We start from the raw sequence: 17059 nt of genomic DNA on the forward strand, positions 1-17059 counted from the left end.
TCCCCTCCACCCTCCCGTGAAATGTCGATTTTCGAGATTAAAAAAAAAACAATAATTGCATTTTTTATTTCAATAACGCATGAGTAAATAGGGATATGAACGCAGATTTAATATAGGCCCATAGAATTACGGGGACCGGCAAGGATTTGGAAAGTCTGAATGCAAGTGCTGCTTACACCTAACAAGTGCTGAAATGGGACATAACCAGAGGTAGAAAGGTCTCGGAAGCACTTGGGAAGAGGCTTCCCAAGACCTATCCAGTTCTGAACGGAGAGACCTAAGTAGAATTTGTCAGGTCCAATTATTCGACTCGGGTATATCGCTCAGTTTTTCCTCGTAATGATTCCCATCGAAAACCGGAGAATCAACTATGGAAATTAAGAAACAAACCAAGGAAATTGTCATCAACTAACATGTTTATCATTTTTGTTCCTTTTTTCTTTTCGTGTCAACAAATTAAAATCGGTATTGATGTGGTAAAAAAGATGAGTCAATTTGATTGCAATTAAAGCTATCCAAGTAGTTCGGGCAATACGGGTGAGGGGAATCCTTTTCAGAGTTTATAGAATAAACAAAGAGGATTTCTTAGGTGCAAAATCAAACTTACTTCCCGATCATTTTTTTTAGAAAACGATTTTTGAAAAATCAAATTTAACACATAGCGTCTATAAGAGCCGTACATCTCTGGCTTCAACCCAATTATTCAGTCTTAAGGATGTCTAAGTGACTTTTACAGTTTGGTACAGACCACACTATAGATTCACTCATTTTCAATCATCAACTTTGTTAATTAAATTGCGTGAGAAAAACCTTTTTTTAGGCATGAAATCAATTTCTGGTGAAATTCTGAATATGAGTAAGAGCAGACCCACGTCAAATCAGCAAGTCATAAAAGTCGATGCTGGGGATTTTTGTTTCAATTTTATTTCTCAAAAGATGGCGATTAGAAAAAAATTTTGAAAAAAGACAAATTGAAAAATATTGATAGTTGAGGGGGTTATGATTTTTTTGAAAATGGCTGGTTTTTGTCCAAAAATTTTTTTTTTCTGAATCGGGCTCAATATTTCTGTGGGGTTCGAGGCGGGGTTTCAAGATACTGAATTGCCCTTTGACACACTCAAAGAATATGAAAAACTTTTCCAAATGAAACGTCATGCATAGCATTATCTTCAGTTTGTCGGGGTTTGTACGAAAAAACGTTTTTTCAAGAGATTCTAAATAGTATATTTTCCACCAAGGGAGGGAAAATAAAGGGGTCGTGCCCACGTGCAGAATTACCATCTGAGCCGAAGGCGAGCGTGAAGCGGGAGGACAATTTGTTCTTCCCGCCCGCCGTGGCGAAAAAGTAATTTTTTAGAATCTTAACTCTTGACCTTTCATTGGATTGTAAAATATAAATCCTTGGTCCTGATATCTGTATTTTGAAATTCGTTCAATGATAGACAAGAAATTTGACTTTTTTCATTACAGTTTCCGGTGGTAATTAAATCTGTAATTTTTTACTCCTCAGATAAATATGAAAATTATTCAGGACACAGATAATCCCTCCAATATTAAATGTACAAAATGTAAAAGGTCTCAGTCAATTATGTGACCGCCAAATGACCCTTCGAAAATTTGTCGGTAAATTGAAGGGGTATCGTTTTCTTAAAGAGTACTTTTAAACAAACGTCAAGACATTTGATGAGATTTTTATGGATATCGTTTTTGTAGAGAATGACCCTAGAGCGAATGAGCAAACTCAATTGCAAATACCTCTCACACAATTGGGCGCTGCACTGAGAGGAAGAAAACATGTCTTGTTTGAAGTAACAAAATGGATGAGTTGACAACTACCAAGGATTGAAAATCTCATGCTGAATCTTAAGGATGTTTTGTAGGGATGTACACCCTTTTCGCCAGAATTCACGTTTTTTCAAATTTTCTGGTAAAAGAATTGTTGATCGGGTTGACGTGAAAAAATATACCGTTTTTGCGTTTTATCATAACTTAATGGCTCACGAAATTTCATGATCGTGCAATCATCTTCCTGCGTTTTTTCTAAAACTTTTCGGAAATTCACAAAACTTTAGAAAAAATGCAGGAAAATGATTGCACTACTACGAAACTTCGTGAGTCAGTCAATAATGATAGAACGCAAAAACGGTCTATTATTTCGCGTCAATCCGATCAGTAATTTGCCAGAAAAATGAAAAAAACATCTTTTTTTTCAAACAAGTAGTACATCCTTAAGAGAGTCTCCTTAGATGAAAATTTCGTATCACAAAAAACATTTAGTTGTTTCAGAGAATTATTATTTTTTATATAAGCAAAAATTTTGATTTTAAGCGCTACTCATTTGTTATTCTACACTATTGCACATATTTTACCCTAAAAAAATATTAATTTTATGCGAAACAAGAGAGAGTAGTTTTTCGTTTCGGCTTTCTAGTGCTTACTGATACGAAATGATTTCGCAATCAAACAGAAGAATAATGATAATATGATAGCAATTCTGTAACTCGGCATCGAAAAGCAAATATTTCATTTTTGAAAACAGCATAATTGTTTATGTTTGCAACTTCTGTTCTTATGTTCAATTTTTTTGGTTCCAACAACAATTTTATTAGAACATGATTTATTTTCTCTCAGTGTGAAACGTCGCTAAAATTTTGTCAACGCCTACACTGCACCAGTCCTTCAAACCATAACCCGATTGGGTCATGGGACGAAATGCTACTCTGGGTAACTCTGAAGTTATATTTTGGCTCTACAAATAGGCCTGTACGACATTCATGAAAATGTGACTCTCAAGTCAAGTTGACTGACCTCGTTTTTAACAACTTCACTACTGAAATATAAAATAAATACTGGAGACTAAATGTGTTTTGAAACAATATGTTGGTGCAGGAATATGATGGTCCTCAGAGTACACGGGGACGACCTCATGTTTGGAGGTAACGGCGGGGTCATGTCACACTCACCCAGAATACCACAAATGAAGATGATGAAGGTCCACATACCGTTCACCTTCAAACTGCACGAGAGTTCCAAGAGTACCTACGCCGGTAAGTGCCTCTTTATTCATGCTTTTTTTTTATAATAGGACTGTTGACACATTTCGGCTGAAATTAAACTTAATTAAACTTTCGGTAAACTTCTTAGAAATTTCTATTAAGTAACTGCTCCACTGGAATTCCAAGCAATTTCATAATTGAGAATTTCCAATTAAGGCATGTGATCGTTACTTTTTGCGTTTTTAGTCTCTTTCTTTTTTTTTTATTTCTACCAATTCCTTTAAGCGAGTTATTCTATTTAAGTTGTTCGCTTCGCTCGGTTAGATCGCGGTTTTCGGGCCCAACGACATAAAATATCGTATGTCACACGGCGATAATAACATTATCTGTGATTATAATCCGAGCCGAAGGCCTCGCCGGATTATAAAGCCACATTCGCCAGATAATACTTTTATCGCCTGATGACATAATATACTATTTTCTGAGAGCCGAGCCTAAAAAGCGGCGCGGCGCTCATTGCCTGCCCGAGTGGAAATTCTGTTCAGGTCTTGATCAGAAACTGATCAAGTCCGATCCGAAATTCTGATCAGGCGTGTTACGCCTCTGCCTTAGGTTTTTCCACTAGGGTGACCACAATCGTCAGTGGAATTTTCTTGCCGATGTTGCCAAATCTGGCACACCGGCAGTAAGTCCGTAGCAGGGTATGGAAACTCCGGCTTCCCCCTCCACTTTTATTTGGTTATGGAGGTTCAGGTACCAACTAATTTTCGTTGATTTTTTGTGATAAATACAAAGAAAAAAAAACGAAAAGAAAAACAAAAAAATCGATATAATAGTTTTTTTTTGCCATTCCGGCCGTAAGCAGGCAGCGTTTCATCCGCGAATCTCTGCCTACGGCCGTCATGACAAAAAATATTGTTCGTCATACGGCCAAAAAAAACTTTTCTGACGAATATGATTGCAGCCCTCGCCTTCGGCTCGTGCTGCAAACCTCATATTCACCAGAAAAGTTTTTTTCGGCCTAATGACGAAATATACTATTCTAGATTGCCAGTGATGATGGCTGTTGAGTAGAATAACTCACGTAAAAGAACCAAAAACGAATAAACAGTAGAAATAAAAAAATAGATGAATATCAGTTTATTTTGAAGTTTTAGTCACTGGTAATGATTGATTACAGAGTCAAGTTAGTTGGTCATTCAAAATGAAATATGAAATGTATTATTGGTTATGTGATAAGTGTTCGAATAAAAATGAAAAAAAAAATTTCCACGAATTTTAACTCATAAAACTTCATAAAAAATTGAACGTGAACGCGTGTTTTGACGTACGAGGGCCTGACCGAAAAGATACTGCGGCCGGCGGAAAGGCCGCATTGCCCAAATCACGTACGGCGCGACGCTGACCGCGTAACCACAGACGTCGGCCGAGCTAGCGCGATGAACGAAAGGTTAACAAAATATATTTGCACAGCTCAGGAACCGTTTGGCCAATTGCACCCATCCAAAATACGAACCTTTAGTATTATAAGGGCTAGGATCATACCAAATTTCAACTTGTCTCCATTTTTTCTCGAATTATCTTGCGTAGAAGGAGTTTTCATTAGACAACGGGAAAACGGCAATATCTCTAAACTTTGTATTAAAGGGTGCATATATTCTGTTTGATCTAGATAGAGGCCATCGAGACAAGTATTTAAAAAAAAGAAAAATTGAAATCGGTGCAGTAGTTTTTGGGATATTGAAGAAAAACGAAATTTAAACAAGTTGTTATATCTCAGGAACTACTGGACCGAGCTCGCTAAAACAGAGCGCCAAAATTGAGCTCAATCATAGCTACAAAGAGCCAAAATTTCAGATTTTTATTCACAAATTTTACCGGATTTATGATGAATTTTTTAAAAATTTATCACCAAAAACCCACGTTGTCACATACACAAGACTTTCATTCAGAAACATAACAACAAGAAAGAAAAACTGATCAAATTTTTTACTTAGATTTTACCCATCCATTCATAAAAATCAATGAGGAAACTATGTAGATAATGCGTGTGCATGATTTCGACGTGGATCTCATACGGAATAAATTCGCAAATTATTCAGCAAATTGAGAAAACGCGGACCCTCTAAAAGGGATAAAAAAATATTGACAAAACCCCGCGGATATAATCGAAATCAATTAGTTTGGATCAAATGTAATACGATGACCTGGGGAACCAAGTGGTCAAGGTGTGGATTTCGTAATGCGCAACCGCCCTCACTCGCTTGCATACAAATTATATCATCGCTTCTATTATACACGAGGCTCAACCGTACCCACGATTCTCATGTTTTTTTCTTTGCGCTGTTGTATTGTTATTGGGTCGTTCCATTGCGAGTCGATGGGCCACTTCGAAATGAAAAAAACCGCGAAAAACTATAGTAATTCTGAAGAACGTATCCCATTATCCGTTACATAATGCTCCGATTCCGTTAATCTACAATCCCAAACTTTGTTATCATAAGACCTAAAATCATACCAAGTTTCAAGTTTCTATCTCAATTATTTTTTAAGTTATGCATACAAGCAATTTCAGTTAAAAAACGAAAAAACGAGGATAAAACTACATTACTCGGGGTGGAAGGGTCTTTTTCGATCCAATTGAATAGGTATCATCATGGCGAGTATTTTGAAAAAAAAATTGGAATCCGTCGCATGGTTAAAAGGAGATACCGACAAAAAACGATTTTTGGTTTTCTCAGGAACCGCTTAACCGATCGAGCTGAAATTTACCACAAATTTGACTATCAGCAGTACCAATTAGCAGCCAGAATTTCAGCGTCTTTGCTCTCATCGTTCTCGAGTTATAGGGACAGTTCTGGACAACCGGACATGAATGTGGACACACACATACAGACATTTTTTAAAAACATAATTTCTTCACGTTTCATGACGTTTCTGAGCATTTCCACCGAAAATAAGGAAATAAGCTTCCATTCGGAAGCAAAAAGAGAAATTCATTTTTTATTGTAATATAAAAATGCATATACATATAAGATAGTATATGAGGTATTCCACGTCAAATGAGTCAACCGCTGACCCTCACCCTCTTGGAAATTGATGGCGATTTTTTCTACGATTGGGGAGGTTGAAAAACTAGATCTCAAATTTTTTCCGATTTTTTCGGCAGCCCACTTAGGAGATATGATTTTTGTTTCGTTTTTCCGTTTTTTTCAACAACTCGAGTTCTATCCATCCGATTTTGATTTATTGAGCGTCCAAATTTTTCAGTTTTTACTGCCTATAAGAATATTTTTAGTGAAAGTTTTTTTTCGATCTCTAGATGCGCATAATAACGACTTTTCGAATAAAAAAGTTGAAAAACTTGAATTTTGCCTAAAGTCTCTAAATCTTCATTCGACCTGTGTTCGTATTTTTTTCTCCTTGAATAAATTACAATACCAGTTCCTTTGTTTTTCATTCTTCAACTACCAACCTCCATCCGCCTGCCTCGAAGATTATTGACCGAGGATAATCAAAGACAAATTCATTCCTATAATTTGAGGTCAAGTTCTGGGTCGAGGGGACAAAAAATGTTGTTCGCTCAAGCACATTGTCTTTGAGCGCAGACGATGGAGGAGAACAATTGACGGCTCTCAGACTTCTCACGTTGTTAACAGTTCAATAACAAAATTTAAATTTTTTGCCCCTCACGGAAAATTATATGCGGAACATATAAATAAATGTATAGACGCATATATGTCACATATATCTTACATATATGTGTAATACAGCATTTTTGGCCGAATTTCATATATGGAAAAATAGAACTTTGGTGGTTCCATTCTTGAAGGTTTTAAAAAAAAGGTTAAAAAAGTCATTAGTTGGGTCATTATCCAAATCAAGCGCTATCACCTATTGAAATAATTCTCCATCAGATTAAACGTCTACGAAATTTGGAATCGAATGGCTTTTTTTATATTTTTACAATTCAACAGTCCATCAATTTGCCGGTTTATATCGGGTAATTATTGTAATTACCCGATAATTTTTAATTATAAAATTGAGACTGGAAATCTAATGACCTCTAGAAACTTTCTATGAATTTTTTAGAAGGATTTATGTGAGAAAAAGTTTGCCCAACGATTTCGCTTGAACGAATGGTCCGATTAAATTTTTTTTCATGCAATCGATACGTTTTCACGTAATTTAGAGCTGATTAGATTTTGAACAACATTGCCTCACAATCAGAAATGAGCGACTTTAAGAGAAAATATCACAAAATTTTTTTCGTAGGAACATTTTTCAGCTACAAAAAAGATCTTCCCACATTTTCTCGTACAATCATTCTTTAATGAGACAATTGCACCATTACGTTATCTCGTTTTTCCACTCCTTAACTCAATTTTTTTTTTGCGAAGAAATAACATTAATTTCGAGATAATGATTTACGGGACAGTCATTTGACTTTGTAAACAGTGTTTGACTGACAGTAAAAAATCAACGTATTTGAATGCAAATTTAATCATCGGTAAATAGTGATCGGTCGTGATTGATACCAGGGAAAATCACTGTTTTATACACAATTATGGAATTAAATTGGTCTCGTGGATGGCATACAAGTGATGCAATTTATTCACTCGATGAATTCATTGTGATCACGCGACGTTTGAGCATTATCATTATTCCGGAATCACTCACGTGTTTATGATTATGAAAATCAAACTTTTGTTTCTTCTGAATGCGAGCATATTCTGGGAGGATCTAGTACTGTGAAAAAAACTGTGACTGATTAGTGACCCTGAAACGCGAAAGAGAGTATTGAGGTGAATGTCCCGGTGCCTGAGTGTTCCGTTCAAGTATGAATGTCTCTTCTCTCAAATAATGATTCGCACCACGATAAAACCTGACATTAACCAGAAATATACATCCTTCATTCAAGAAATTTTTTTTTGCAGCTGATAAATTCAGTTTGAGAATCATTTCAGGCAGACAAAGTAACTGACCATTGGAACAATAAATGATGTCCCACACTGATAGAAAGGATTAGTTTTTGTTAACGAATGGATTTGGTTGGAGACGAAGGTCTATTCGATCACACCAAATATTCATTCATTAATAGTTAACAATTGCACACTTGAGGGCCCTTGTTCGACCCGATTTTCACTTTTGAAGTGAGCCATTCGTTAATTATTAACGAATATTTATTTGGTTATATTCAACTCTACCATTCGTTGATAGTTAACGAATCTCATTTCGAATAAATGAATCAGTCTATCAGTGCAGGATATGAGACCCGTATGCTACCCCCTCCTTCACTTACAATATCCCAAAAACGAGGAAAATTTTTTTTTTCAATTGCAAAAATGACGTCATCGCGATCTCCATTTTAGTGGAGATACCCCCCACCCTCCCCTATTTTCCAAAATTCATTAGAAGTTTGGGGGTGCATGCGTGCGTGTCCTCCCCGCTCCTTCACTTAGAATATCCCAAAAACTGAGAAAAAAACATTTTTTTTGCAGTTGAAAAAATGACGTCATCACGATCTCCATTTTAGTGGAGGTACCCCCCACCTGCCCCCATTTCCCAAAAATATTTGATTGTATTTTGCCTCAAAAATATTTTTTAAAAAATTTTCATTTCGATCCAGGATATACAGGGTGTCTCAAAATTACGCATCCGGCATCGTATGCCAACTTCAGCGTCATATTCAAATTCAAATTTGCAAAGTTGAAATAATAAAATCATTGTGAAATATTCGGAAACTTAGGGTTAAATGGGGCTCAAATAAAAGCTCTGATGTCGTCTCTGATGTTCGAATGCAAAGTAAAACAGCATTTCACTGGAGAAAAAATTATCAAAGTGCTTGGATATCCTTAAATCAATAAAATTCTTTTCTAAAATCACTAAAATTGAATTACAATGACAATTATTTATGTTCATCAAGAATTATTAGACGACCGACAGGTCATTGCGAATATAGCTTTAAAAAACAGCGTTTTGCAGTTTTTTATTACATGAAGATGACAAAAAATTAATGACTACACGGGATGAATGGTTGTTTTTCTTTTTTTTGCATAGGAAAATTACAATAATTTATTGAGGATGAATAGTTGGTCATTTTTTTCACAATGGAATATTCATGGCATTCTTTTCATGTCCATGCGATATTCGATGTTGCGAACTTTTAGCAGTAAACTTCATTGTTAAAGTCAATGGACGGGCACTCATTTCTCAGTAAGGTCAGACTCTGGAGATAGTAGGGAAGAGGAGACTGCGTGGGCTGGGACGGCGTCAATAGTGGAAAATTTTTCGGGTATTTTCATCAGACACTCTATTGATTCCTAGATTGTTATCCCACTCTTTAATTTAATCAACGAGTCGGGCATTATGAGTGGAATCCTTTCATGAATTCATTCATTTATTTTATTACTTTATTAAGCTGTTGTTGACGATGGAATTGTTCGAGCTATTGGAGCTATATTACTAGGTTTTTAATAGTGAAAAAAGGTTTTTATGAATCAAGGAAAAATCTTTATTTGAAATTTTTTACTTATTTCAAGAATATTTTTGTCAAAAATGAATAAACTTGTTTACTTGTCCCAAGAAAAAGGATTTAATTATATTAAACAAACAATTTTTTTTTTTATGAAATTTTTATTAAATTTGAAAAAACAATTCGTTTATGTCAAATAAAGAGTTTTCTTATTTTAAGAAAATCACATTTTCATGTATTTTGTGAGAGTTTCAAAAGTGTGTTTCAGCAATATTCGTGGGCTATTTGGAAAAAGGTCGTATAAACCTAATCCAGGAAACGTGATCTCTGGGCGATTTGATCTCTCTAGAATCATTCTGATTCAATTTTTGATTGCACTTTTTACTCCATTATATACGACCTTCTTTCACCATCTTCTCCCTGATAATGAAACCATGGAACAGAAATTCCTCCTAAATGTCTTACGTGGTGTATGTTCAGCCCCTAATAATTATTGCATGTTTTTCATTGAATCTTTTTAGAGTTTATTACCATCTGAAAGCGATAATAATTATTAGTATCAAATAAATATTTATTAATAGTAGAAAAAAATTTATTTGATATAAACAAAACTTCGAATTAAAATTTTTATTCCGTCCCGGCGGGCGCAAAGTTACATTTCCCTCCCGCATCGCGGGAGGGAACTCTGACTTTGCGCCTACGCCGAGACGGAAAATCGCGTTCTAACCACGGGAAGTAAAATAAAGGACCCTCAGCCGGGTGCTTACCGGCCTCGCCTTCGGCTCGGTTGGTAATTGCACTGGCGACTGAGGATCCTTTATTTTCCCTCCCTAGGTTAGAAATATACTATTCAATTTGAAAAATAGTATATTTCGTAATGAGTGCAAAAAAGTGTTTTTTGGCGAGTGGGAGGTTTATATCACGAGCCGAAGGCGAGTTCCCCTCTTGATTCTATCAGAATATGATGGGGAATTGTACAATTCGTTGTTGGATTACAGCACATTGTTTATGCGATTTGCAAGAGAAAATCCGTTTTTTCATGATTACACTGATTGAATGTTGATTGAACGTCGATTAAACCCAGACTAAAAGGGTCTGAATGTAGAATTATTTGACAGATCGAAATAAAACGCAAAATGTTGATGACATTTCATCAAGAGTAGTACTTTGACATGAAAAAACAAAAGAAGAGAATAGTGAAATAAGAATGAAAAAAAACACCCAGAACAAATTGTTAATTCATTTGCAATAATAACTGTACGCATTTATTCTCAAAAATTGCAATTGTCCACTTGTTTTTGTAATACTGTACATCGAACATTTGAAGATTTGAGATACAATATCTTTCAAGTGTCTGAGATCACTTGAAATACACAACTCTGTTCCACTCCGGAAGCTATTAGCAATATATTCGATGCAGGGTGTGCCATAGGATATGAGCAACGTTTGTTTGAAATAACTCCAGGATGATTAAAGGTAAATAATTGTTATCTTGTCATTGCACAAGGAGAACTCTGCAAATTAAGATACAACCCCTCGTGACCATTTACCGATCCTTTCTGTTCTATTATCGTAACATTTCACTGGAATGTTTAACTGTAAAAAATAATACCTACACAGACCGAAAAGTTGGAAAACAATTATTTAGAAAATTTCGGATAATTTGACTATACAAAGGGTAATCGTAGAGCTAAATATTTTTCAATAAATCTTTCTTATATACAGGATGTCCTATTTGAAAAAATGCGGCTAAATATCTCCTAAGGCGAGCGAGTAACAAAAAAATGGTGAATACAAAAATTGTAGGGCTTCGAGGGGGACATTCGATGCATTCATTATTTTAAGTTTTCAAGCTCATGCTTGCAAGCTGGAAGCACAAAGTGCTTTTTTTTCAAATGGCAACCGCATTTTTCATCCGAATTAAACTTGTTCAACTTGATGAGTTGTTTTCAGATACCTGGTCATTCATGTAATTTCCCCGAATTTTCCTCGAAAACTGCCACAAAAAAGAATTGTGTGGTCAAATTGAAGATTCAAACATCCTTGGCGCACCTTGGTGTAATTGTTCTGTTGACCTGTTTACCAACCGGAATTATCAAATGCAAACAATGAACAAAAAATTTTCCTACGCCTTCGAGGATTCTTTTATTCTCATCAATGTCAATTCAACCAGAATCGAGTTAGCATCATTTCATTAAACACATTAAGATGTATTCAGCCAGTGAAATTGTCGATATTTTACTCCTTCCCGAGTCGAATAATTGGACCTGACAAGTTCTACTTAGGTCTTTCCGTTCAGAACTGGATAGGTCTTGGGAAGCCTCTTCCCAAGTGCTTCCGAGACCTTTCTACCTCTGGTTATGTCCCATTTCAGCACTTGTTAGGTGTAAGCAGGACTTGCATTCAGACTTTCCAAATCCTTGCCGGTCCCCGTAATTCTATGGGCCTATATTAAATCTGCGTTCACATCTCTGTTTACTCATGCGTTATTGAAATAAAAAATGCAATTATTGTTTTTTTTTTAATCTCGAAAATCGACATTTCACGGGAGGGTGGAGGGGAGTTGCATGTATGCGGAGGCTTGACATTTTTACCCAACAAGCGGAGAAGGTTGCAGAATCTATTCTAGCCACTCTTGCCCCTCCGCTTGCATGCATTGTCCAAATAAAAAAAGAAAGTGTTAACAAATCTGACCCTTGTTCCAAGTAAAAACCGAAAATCTGACCCTGTGGCCGCCGGTGAAATTTTTTTTTTTCAGTTTTCACTTTTTCCACATACTTTTGAGAGTTTTGAATAGTCCGTCGCTAAAATAGTTGGAATCAACGTTCACCCGGCTAAAAAATTCGATTTTGGCAAAAAATCCAAGATCTGACACTTTGACCCTTGTGACCCTGACGTCACGCCGATGTTCAAAAGTGATTGGTGGATTATAAAGGCGCCGTTTACCTATACTTGAATACCCGTGACTACAATACTATTCAAATGGACTCAAGTGGAACTCTTTTTATGATCTTTAATTCTTGATTTCTCGCTTAATATCCTTATTTATAAACAGAGATATTGGGATTTCGACTCGATGACAAACGTTTCACATTGCCTCAGGGTCCCCCATTATTTAGGAAAAATATGTGGTGACAAGAACGGATGAATCACCACGAAAAAGAAATTAACAGGAGAGCACTCGTTCAGGAAGAGCGGCATTCTCTACATAATGAATTGCAGAATTAAAGATAAGTCATTAAAAAAATTTGTGGAATCTCCCCAACAACAAAAATAATTGTTTGCAAAAAAACTCGCCAAGAACGGGTACGAGCGTTCTGTTTACAAAAAGTAGTGAAATCACGAAAAGTGCCAAGCACTGAATACATAGAGGTTCTGAATACAACCAAGGAAAACCGAAAAAAAATGCAAGTTATAAAAATAAAATTATAAAAACGAGTTAATAAACATTTCAAGTTCAACCAACTTGGCGGGCGATTTTTTAGGAGCTTCACGGAGAGAAATTTTCTAGAAAAATTCTAGTACTGTTAAGGTAACATTTCTTGGTATTTCTGGTAAAATTTCTGGGGATTTCTGTGAAATTTTCACAGAAATATAGGGAAAAATTCACGTTTTCCCCAATAAAATTTCTTGTGCCGGCACTGGGATTTTTTCTTGGCCGTCACTTTACGCCTCTTTCCGCGTGCACTAGAATAGCACTAGAATTTTTCCACAAAATTTCTCTCCGTGCTGAATCGCACGCTAAATTAGTTGACTTGATTTTTTTATATAAGGCTTTCGGAAGCGAAAGATCTAGAATTGAAGTCCGCTCCCCGATTGCTTCATTTGTATAGTAATTTTACCCAAGTGTTTCTCCCTGTCCGGAAAAATATATAAGAAAGCATGACTTCATCAAATTCCCTAATTACAAATCAATTTAAAAGACAACTCTGTTTTTTCCTTCACATTCATATGTAGATGAATTATTACTTCCGTAGATCCCAGCTGCAGTCCTTCCAACTCCGAAAAAAAAACTAGAAAAGAAAATCCCGAAGGCCGAGAATCTTTTCTGACGTAACCCCACTCACTGCATCCTTACAAAATGACGATTAAATCCCCCGTAACATCCCCAATTGGCAAATAATTCACATGAATTACCCAAGATCAGGAACATTGTCTCCCACAATCCCCAGTCCAATCCCTCAGATCGTTCACGGGTAGTTTTATCCTCACGAAAGTAAGTTTAGCCGCAATTTCATCATTACGCAATAAGCGGAAACGAGGAAGCAATATTCCTCGGACAACGTTGTGTGCTGCTAAGTCACGGTTCACTCAACGAGCATGAATCAGGATGAGTGGCACGCTCGACTGACGTATTATAATCATTGTCATCATCAAAACTCCTTGTTCCTGCTGACAGACCAGAGTGTGTTTCACTTTGACAAGTTAAAAGTGGTCGGCCAGGAGGAGTGGAGGGGAGAATTGAGAAATTCTGTGGCGTTGACCTTATAATAATTATTAATCAAGACAGTCTCAATAATTGCAATGATTAACTATTCAAAGCAAAACTGAAAACAAATCCATATTCTTGATATTCGAACTGAGTGACTGTTATCATTAGAATTTTTCGTAATTTGCTCCAATACACCCACAAAAATCATTTATTTGAATCAAGTAAAGTTTATTTCAATAGTACCAAATAAAGTTCTTTCTTCGAATTAAATAAAAAATTTTATTAGAAGTTTTGTTTATATTAAATCAATGTTTTTTTACTGTTAATAAATCCTTATTTGATCCAAATGAATTCTTTATTCATACCAAATGAACAGTTTTTTCGTATCAAGGAAATTTCTTTATTTGAATCAAATAAATTTTTTCTTTGACCTAAATAAGTATTTATTTCATACTAATAATTTATTATGGTTTTGGGATGGTAATAAACTTGAAAAAGATTAAATGTGATTTCTTTTAAGTGAGAAAAACTATTTATAAAAATGTCAGATAAAGATTTCGATTTGATTTAAAAAAAACATTTTTCTGGGTGTACACAGAGAAAAAAGTTTTAGTTTTTAGGGATATATACTGTTGCGTATTTGTTCTTTTCCTCCCTCTCAGCCCCCTTGATGTACGAAATATAGTGATGCCGAAAGACAAAAGAAGACACGAATTAGGTATTGTCTTGTGTTGTAATTTTCGGGGTTTTGTCTTGTCTTCTCTTATTCTAATTGGGAAGAGAAATCTCGTCTCTGCCTTGTTGGATATGAGCAAGAGAAAAAATTCTTGTCTTGTCTTGCGTTCTCTTGTGCACCTCGACAATTTTATTTTCTAATTACGTGAGATTAATAAATTGGGGTTTTCCCGTTTGGCTCCTGATTACTTGACAATTTATGCATCCCGTGTTCCTCCAGAAAGTTTGTTTTCAAAAGCTGCTCTCATCATCAGATAACACTGGGGTCGATTGAGTAACAAAAATGTTGAGTACTTGCTGTGCATGCATTCATGGTTCGCATCTCTACTAGCTCCAATTATGAAAGATGCACTATTCGAGAAGAAAGATTAATATAATCGAGGAATACATAATTCTTCACAATTTCCAGATATACATAGGGTGTGATTTAAGAAAATGGCCTTATATTATTGATGAAGCTTATATTATTGATCAGCTTTTGACGAATTTTTTGATTAATTATTTTTCTCTTGTTCCATATTTCTTTTTTCTCTTGCCTCTTGTGGACTTCTCTCTTGTCTTGTTTCTCGTGCATTCTGGGGTCGAAACATTTTAAAAATTCGGTAGGATATGATTTGGATTTTTTTAACAATGTTTCCAGAAGAGAAAATTGAAAATTTCTCTTGAATATAAATTACTTGTTGTTATTAAATATTTGCATAATAAAAAAAGAAAAAAAAATTTCTCAGTCAATTAACCGATGAGGAAGTCTCAGGTAGCACCAGCTATCCTACCCCTAAAGACTCCTAAGAACTATAACTTTTTTCTGCGTGAAAGCTATTTTATCTGAATATTAGCGTTGACAGTAATTTTTTATTTTTAGTGAGACTTGAAATTATAAAGAGAACTTGTTATTTCAACACGTGCTGGCAGAGTAAAATGATGAAGTGTCGAACAAATTTTCTCTGAAATATTCTTCTCAAAATTATCATGCTAATTTGCATGACGTTCACGTACTGTCGTGGACAATGAAATGTACAACTGAAGTCTGAACCTACAAGGCTTCTCGGACTCTATTCATGGCCGTGGATTCAAACTATTTTCTGTATCTATATTCTCCTCTCGGTGTTGCTTCGTGTTCAAAGACGACGAATGGGTAACACCTAGAGGAATACGTGGTGTCATAAAAATGCTGAAATTAACGAAACATATCACGTCAGTTCTATTCACCTTGTCACCGAATGTTTTTACTTTTTTGGCAGAGAATTAAGGGAATGAAGGTGAAGTATTAGAAAAAACATGAAATTTCATGTCTCATAAAATCATTTCTTTTTTTTTTTTTCAAACAATGCAGCGGAGTGTCGGAGCCTTTACTATTTTCCCTCACTCTATAGTCCCAAATTTTACTGCGGAAGGTCCTTAAATAAAATCGCCTGTTGTGCGACGTTGCCGGAAGCTCGTTAAACGCGCCCGGGCAGTGTAGAGTGAATTCGGCAACGCTCAAGCCAAAAAAACTCTGCGGCGAATCTACCCTGAGAGAAAACCGAACAAGTTCTCAAACAAGTCTTGTTTAGGTCAACAAAATCGTTAGTTGAAAATTACCAAAAAAATAATTGTTTGGTTTGAATTTGAAAGTCTCAAACATGAATAATTGCTCTGCTTTCAACAGTTTGATCGGAAAAATAATGCGAATGCCATTAAATAGTGGGAGGAGTCGATGTGCAAAACTTCTCCATTAATTTTCAAGATTGAAAAAAAAATATGCTCACACAAACCTCTACACTACATCAGCTTACGATATTCTGCACTTCTTTTCCATTTTGTTGAATATGAAATGACCGATAATGACTGACTTCATGCAAAAGTTAATAACGAGTATCCATTGATGGAATATTGTTCACAAAATCCAATCTCCCTGATCTGATTACACCTCATATAAGTCGTTATTACTCATTTTAACGCCATAAATTTGTCAAAATATATCCTCAAGATTTTTTTCTTGAAATTCAAGGTGAAGTTTTCCGTCGGCGAACCAGTCCTGTCTCCGAAAGATATTTTGTCAGTTTTTTTTTCAATCCTCTACTGATGACGGTATTTATGGAGTGGTCAGGGGGGATCGAAAAAAAAGTCAAGAAATTGATGTTTTGTTGTTATATACATTCTTTGATTGCTTCAAAACCCCTTTGCAAAATCCCACATAGCCTAGGAGAATGAGCGAAACACAAGAATTTTTCTAAAGAATTCACTTTAACACGGGCTCTTATGGGAATTCGTAACGAAAATATGAAAAATAGAAAAAAAGTCGCCATTTTCCTGAAAATTCGCACCAGTGATAGGCATATCAATCAATCATAATTATTGTTGAATTGTGAAGTTGTCAATTTTTAACATAAATCTTGAAATTTTAACTATTAAAGTAACCATCAATTTGTACATTTAAAT

General features: G+C 35.5%; 1 protein-coding gene across 2 annotated transcripts in view; it reads left to right on the top strand.

The window, feature by feature from the left end:
• The window catches only part of LOC107039189 (cell growth regulator with RING finger domain protein 1), a gene marked incomplete at its 3' end in the record, with an annotated part of 46697 nt that overhangs the window by 13438 nt on the left and 16200 nt on the right, over positions 1-17059 (top strand). For both annotated transcript variants that reach the window (XM_015258686.1, XM_015258687.1), the window contains 1 exon segment: positions 2890-3047. In XM_015258686.1, the coding sequence (XP_015114172.1) occupies positions 2890-3047 (158 nt within the window).

The sequence above is a fragment of the Diachasma alloeum genome, unplaced genomic scaffold (genome assembly GCF_001412515.2).
Source record: "Diachasma alloeum isolate Michigan unplaced genomic scaffold, Dall2.0 Dall_scaffold_00294, whole genome shotgun sequence".
Lineage (NCBI taxonomy): Eukaryota > Metazoa > Arthropoda > Insecta > Hymenoptera > Braconidae > Diachasma > Diachasma alloeum.